The 7,112-nt window shown below is 33.6% G+C and overlaps 1 protein-coding gene across 1 annotated transcript in view; it reads right to left on the reverse strand.

The window, feature by feature from the left end:
- The window catches only part of LOC145283518 (heparanase-like), a 106,526-nt gene extending 100,083 nt beyond the window's left edge, over positions 1 to 6,443 (reverse strand). Inside the window, exon 1 of the mRNA XM_080132361.1 lies at positions 5,733 to 6,443. Coding sequence (XP_079988487.1) covers positions 5,733 to 5,983 — 251 coding nt within the window. The 5' untranslated portion in view covers positions 5,984 to 6,443. The remainder of the gene's footprint in view (positions 1 to 5,732) is intronic.
- Between the last annotated feature and the right edge of the window lie 669 nt (positions 6,444 to 7,112).

Raw genomic sequence — 7,112 nt, forward strand, 5'->3', positions numbered from 1 at the left:
CATTTTTTGTTAAAAATTACTTTTTAAACTGACTTATTTTATATGATACAAGACATTTTTAGACGCTGGAATTTTTTTCTTTTTCCTTTTTTTCCCCCCTCCTGGCATGCTGTTTCTAGGTAAGTAATGTTCTTATGATGTTCAACAGTGATTTTCCTCAAATAATCCAATCAAGAGGAATGTAGCGGCTTGCGCAAATGTGGAAATTTTAATTGGATTTGGTATGTTTTAGAAGCCAATACAACACAGAATTTGTTAAAATAAATATGTATTTATTTATTAAACTTAGTAGATTATATTATTAAATTATATTACTAAATTATTATTATTAATTATTATTAAATTATATTATTAATTATTATTATTAATTATTATTACGAAATTATATTATTAATTATTATTATTAAATTATATTATTAAATTATATTATTAATTATTATTATTAAATTGCATCATTAATTATTATTATTAATTATTATTATTAAATTATATTATTAATTATTATCATTAAATTATATTATTAATTATTATTATTAAATTGTATCATTAATTATTATCATTAATTATTATTACTAAATTATATTATTAATTATTATTATTAAATTATATTATTAATTATTATTATTAAATTATATTATTAATTATTATTACTAAATTATATTATTAATCATTATTTCTAAATTATATTATTAATTATTATTATTGAATTATATTATTAATCATTATTACTAAATTATATTATTAATTATTATTATTGAATTATATTATTAATTATTATTACTAAATTATATTATTAATTATTATTACTAAATTATATTATTAATTATTATTACTAAATTATATTATTAATTATTATTATTGAATTATATTATTAATTATTATTATTGAATTATATTATTAATTATTATTATTAAATCATATTATTAATTATTATTATTGAATTATTAAATAAACTTTATTAAGTTGTATTTACTTTTAAAAATTAATTTATTATTGTGTTGGCTTCTTAAATTTATAAACTACAATTTGTCCAATACTTATATTTTGGGGATTTTTTTTATGGTAGTCACTACTTATCAAAGCCCGTAAGCCACTCGAGGATAAGAGTCATTGCGTGTACAGTAATCAATGGGATAATATTGTAGTAATCATTAGTAATGGAGATTTGATAAAGTGTCTTACTTAAGGGGGCAGTTGATCAGGAGTTTGTTTATATTGGACTTGAAGACATCTAAGTTGTAGTCAGGTGGGAAACAGGCAAACGGAGGGTAAAGTCTCTAATTCATTTTATGCAAGCCACCACTGTCGTCTTGATTGGATCATTTGGGTAAAATCACTGCTGATCATTATATGAATTAGAGACACCATGCCACAAGGGAGAAAATGGAAAACAAAAAACAAACTGTTACTCCGCCTGAAGATGACGTATATCATTTAAACTAAGTTGATTTCAAATAAATAAATATTTATTAAAAAACAATTGGAATCTTTAATGTACAAATTAAAATTAAAATTTACACAATGGTTACATTAAGGAAAAATTTAAAATTGAGTAGACATATTTATTTTGACTTGCACCAGGTGCATTCACACGTGACAGTGTTCATGAAATCAGTAGGCAGTGTAGATGTATGTATATAAGCATGTCAATTTGGTTAATGAGTGCATGCGTATGAACTTGAAATACATTGCGTTATAGTGTGTATATGCTGTTGCTATATTTAGTAATTTGTGTGTCTCCAGCCTCATAATGCTCTCTCAGAAAAAAAACAAAGGGAAAAAAAAGAAAATTATTATGCGTGGATTTTACACACCAAACTTTAGGAGTGTATTTTTCTCGTGAGACAATAGTAGGACACAGAGGAGAATTTTGAAAGACTAAGACACTAGTATGTATTGTGGAACTCACACAGTATGTCAAGCAAAAAAAAATTTGCATAAGACGTACTTCTATATATATATTTTTAGTATTTCATGAAACCGTCTCACAAAAGAAAAAAACAAAACCTCTTTTATAATAATAGAAAGAGTATAGTTAATTACCTATACTGTTCGCTATAGATAGAAGGAATGACAGTGTCCAAATGAAGAAAGGAAATATGCTGAAGTGTCCAGTAGACAGAGAGAGAGAGGAACGTTTTTCCTCATTGCTTTTGGATTTCTCTCTGCTGACCAACTAGGGGCTAAAGTAGTTTTTTAGGAAACAGATGGAATCAATGCCCCTTGCAAGCTGATTTGTCAGTTGCAACCAAGCCACCTAGCAAGGACATTTCTCCCTGGAAGCAAATAGGCTTTTATTAACGAATGATGCACAATGATTAATTTTAAAGGTAGTGAAAAATATTTATGATTTTAAAACGAAAATGGTTATTGCCTCTTTCATGTTGAATCGACCACGCAAAGGACGACCTGGCATTCAAGTTGTTGCCACCTGCTATCATTGTTTTTAGGTCAGTTTTTAACAGTGCTGACAAGTATGGCAGCTATATGCAAATACCGAGCCGTGAACAAAATGATATCATGGTAAAGAAAAAAGAAAGACTATAAAAAGGAGAACATTAGAGAAGATGATCATGTTCAAGATGTGCGTTACATAACTGCCATAACGAGAAGTCATGTATGGCGGGAAAATGAGGAATAAGCTACTTTCTTAAAACCTGAAACAAAAGTTGACGTTCTTTCCTATTCTTTGTCTCCTTTGCGACTATGTCTACAACATGTGAGTCTCAGGTCTTTAGGCATGTTAACACATATGTATAAGTGTACACCATACACATATGTATAAGTGTACATCATTACAAGGTGGGAATCACACAATCAGGAAATCCTAATTCTAACAAAATGCAAACTGTTGGAGCTGATTAAAAGATCCAGTCTGTTTCTGAGAAATTTACAGCCTGGAATGCAGTGTAGTAATCTTAAATGAAGACTTATTTTCTCTTGCGGAAAAATGTTTCTACTATGCAATTTGGTCACATACTGAGCAACATAAAAGCAAAGGAAAATATGGTGATCAGTCCTGAAGCAGCAGGCGGGCAGTATAAAGGCATTTACTTGTCAAAATCAAAGCAGTTTCTCTCCAAATTCTCAAGTACAGCACGTGGTCGAAGAAACTCCGTCTTCGTGAGACGTTAAAACACCCATCATGGTTTTATGTGGGCCATTGATGAACTACATTACCCATCGTGGAAATTCACCACATCCAGCAAGAACTCAAACCTCTTTTAAACATTCACCCCCAAAGCACTGTCCTTACAATACAAGCACACACACACACATATTCACTTACGCGGATTAAAGACGGTTTCCACAAGGAAAATAGCCATGTTGACTCTATAGTGGAACTCAAGTCTCATAAAACCCCTTTTTCCACTACAAATAAAATCAAATCATACATGTGAAATAAACAGTGTTTATTTACACAAAAATAACAAGTAACAAACGAATAATTTTTTTGTGTCCAAAAGGCGTGTCTCGATAGACAGTTCTTGCAAATGTAAAAGTTATTGAGACTGTTCCTTGTTTTAACAAGAAAAAAGCAGAGAATGTCCTTTGTTTTCTCAATGAGAAAACAGGCTTAATTTTTGCGTGTGCTAGGAGAAATAAAGAAGAAGGTAAATGTGCTTGTGTGCGGCTGAACCTCTGCATTATTCGCTCTGTGTGTGCATGTGTGTAGATAATCGTGTTTTGTCATGCTGGCAGAAAAATACGTAGCAACGGAGTCGCTGACATGAATAGAGAAGTGAAGAAAGGACGGTGAGCGAAGAGTGAGAAACGCAGAGCGCAGAGTGAGAGTGAGTGAGTTCGTTTAAGTATTTGTCGATCGGCTCCCAGGCAATGTGAGAATAAATGCTTTGAAAATTAAATTTTTCTCTGAGCATTGATGTGGTATGCTTTCAACTACATCCACCGAAAAAACGCATTTTAAGTTGTGTTTCCCGCAGAATTTGTGTGGCCATATTTTTAAAAATCTTTGTGCCTCTGAAATTTCTCTCGTTTTTGTTTGCGCACGTAATTGGGTTTTAATTTATTTATTATTTTTAGAACAAGCATTTTTCTTTTAGGTGTGTTTAACCACACAACAAGCCCTCCTGCGGCACACCTATGAAAAAAAGCAGTCCTTTTAAGCCTTGTGCCATACACACAAAATCCGCGCACTAATAATCATTCATTTGAAACGTTCAAAGACACATCCTTACATCATTCGTAGACATTTTTGCTGATGACACCACCATCTATGGCAACACATCAAAGGCCATAAACAACCAAGTACTCTCTGATTCTCTCTCCTCTGATCTTGAGCATGTGGTACAATGGGGAAAAAAGTGGCTGGTTACTTTCAATGTATCTAAAACCAAGCTTCTATCTTTGCATTATCAACGCTCTGATGCTAATCTTGCATCAATTGAAATGAATGGCTCTTGTCTTGGGGAGGCTCCATGTTTTGACAAGTTTTTGGGCTTGACTTTTACTTCTGATCTAAAATGGAATACGTACATCAAATCCGTTGCCGAAGTTGCTGGAAAAATTATGGGATCCTTCTATCGATCCAGTAGATATCTACCTGCTGATGCGATTCTTTACCTATATAAGAGCTAGATACGTCCAAGGATGGAGTATTGTTGTCACATCTGGGCAGGAGTTGTTAGGAAGACCTTTCCTGCCTTGGCAGAGTTCAGAATAGACTTCATAGCCTAGTGAGGGATGCCCTGCAACCTCTTTCTCACAGAAGAGACGTTCGAGTCTGTCTCTGTTTTATCGTTATTTTCATGGCAAGTGCTCGTCTGAGTTCCAATCTATGGTCCATCCCTCGCCAAACATTCACAAGAAACACTCGTTTGGCTGTAAACACTATCAATAATTTCATCCACTCTTTATCTGTGCCTAAACCTAAACGTAGATTCCATGAACAAAGCTTCTTTCTAAGAACTGCACACCTGTGGAACTAACTCTCTTCCGTTTATCTGCTTTCCAGCTTACTACAATATGGCCGTCTTCAAGTCCAATGTAAACAAGTTCTTGCTGAGCCGTTCACCTTAAGTAATCCAATTTACCAAATTTATACTTCTTACAATTACTATGATATTGTCCTTTTGACTCCTGTCCACTCTTTAACTCTTATCCTCGAGCAACCTCTGGGCCTTGATAAGTGGTGATTCCTTTATAAAAAAAAAAACAAACAAACAAAAAAAAACACTTACGTTGAACCATTATTTTAATACTTCTTTCATCTAAATAAATGTTATTTATTTTATATATACCAGTGGTATATATAAAATAAATAACAACCACTGCAATTCTGTGTTCTTTACTGAGTGTCGTCTTTTCCCGAATTTATTTCTAGTGCATATAAAAATTTAAATTCGTAACTCTTCCTATATAAATTGACGACTCGATTTAATTTATCTTTAAGGGTCCCGAAAAAGCATCCTATAGCATAATAGCAGTTATTCTACTCGATGACTTTTCGTAAATTTTGGATATATTACTATTTTCGACATGACAATTCAGCAAATAATATTGTTTTTGCTTAAAAGGATATGTTTTAAAAAATCGATCTGTTGCCTCTCTTTGTATGAGCACAAATTTATGTGACTAACATGGGAATTAACCAGTCCATAAATAATGATTTTATTGAAATGAATGAGTTGTTTCGCACCAACATAAATAACATAACCGGACTGCTGTAGACTAGGAAAATAGAAAATAAATAGAACAGTATCATCACCTACCTGGTATCGAAGTTAGGAGCCCATTTGTCCCGGATAAGGCCAGCGGAAAGGGTAATAGAAAGGAATCGATCGTCGGTGATTTTAATCGGCCGGTCCAACGCCACCCGCGCGCTAAACTGTCGAACATTTACAGTTTTTTCAAAGATTAATGTGTCCTCTGAATTTGCGGAAACATTCGTTTCACAAAAGATCAAGAAGGAAGCGAATATTAATAAAAGAACCGGGGATATTGAAAAAGGTTGAAGAAACATTGTTTTTGTTCTTTTGTCTGTATCTTTCTTTTTAGAATATGCTGATTTTGGCCAAAGAATTAATCTTTAAATACAGTAGGGTTTTTTTTTTTTTTTCTAAGTCGCTATATCCTGTTGACATAAGGGTGTATCTTCCCGCATCTAATCGGGAAGCGTTTCTTTTTAAGTGTTTAAAAAGAAAATAGGAACAGTGAACATAAATTCATAGGCTACTGTCGTTGTCGTTCTGTTATTTCTTAGTGTTTTTTGTTTGTTTTTTTAAACACGTGTCGCGGTGGAAATCACTGCTTCAATATTTTCTTTGTTTTTCTCTCCTCTCCCCACCCCTGTGTTTCATGCGTGAGGATGCCCACGGATAAAATATAACATGACACTAGTGTTTGCGTTTACTCGGCAACCATCTTTATTTAGTACTCTTCTTACACCGGTCACCTCCAAGGGGCGTTACTCCAAACGGTGTAACACCTGTTGCTGTTCATGCAACATCTTCCCTTTTCTCAAAGAAAGGAGAAAACAAACAACAAAAAAACGTCTGAACGGAATTAAAATAAAATATATATAAAAAGTGACCTAGGCATTCATTGGGCAGACTACCCTCCTGCCTAACAGGGATTATTCTGCCCTTCTCTATTTTATTTCGCATAGTCCCTGAATCTCACAGGATCTCTCACTACTTACTACGTGTAGTCCGTAGGCTTGCTTTTGTTTGTTCGGGGCTTGATATCATTGGGCGTGATGTCAGGTTAACTCCCTCTCCCAATTCACCTTCATACCCAGGTTGGCCTGTGTCATCTCTCTCTTCTATGCCGGTACCTTCATTCCTGACTATTTCACTCTGCACTCCACATGGCTGGTGAATCAACGATGTAAGTGGGGGTGCTTCTGTAGTTTTTTTCAAGTCGACCCTATTCCGTCAATATAGCTCCCCATTCACTTTTACATTGTATGACCGCTCATCCAGTTTCTCCCATACAATTGCCTTCTTCCACTCTCTCTGGCCCTTTATATGGGGGTTTCATCCATACTACATCTCCAGGGTGTAACGGTTGAAGTGTTTTCACTTTGTGGTTAAAAAACTGTTCTTGTTTCCTGCTGTCTCGTTTAACATACTTTTTGAGGTTTTGGCCAA

The sequence above is a fragment of the Euprymna scolopes genome, chromosome 8 (genome assembly GCF_053919585.1).
Source record: "Euprymna scolopes isolate OS-2025 chromosome 8, ASM5391958v1, whole genome shotgun sequence".
Classification (NCBI taxonomy): Eukaryota; Metazoa; Mollusca; class Cephalopoda; order Sepiida; family Sepiolidae; genus Euprymna; species Euprymna scolopes.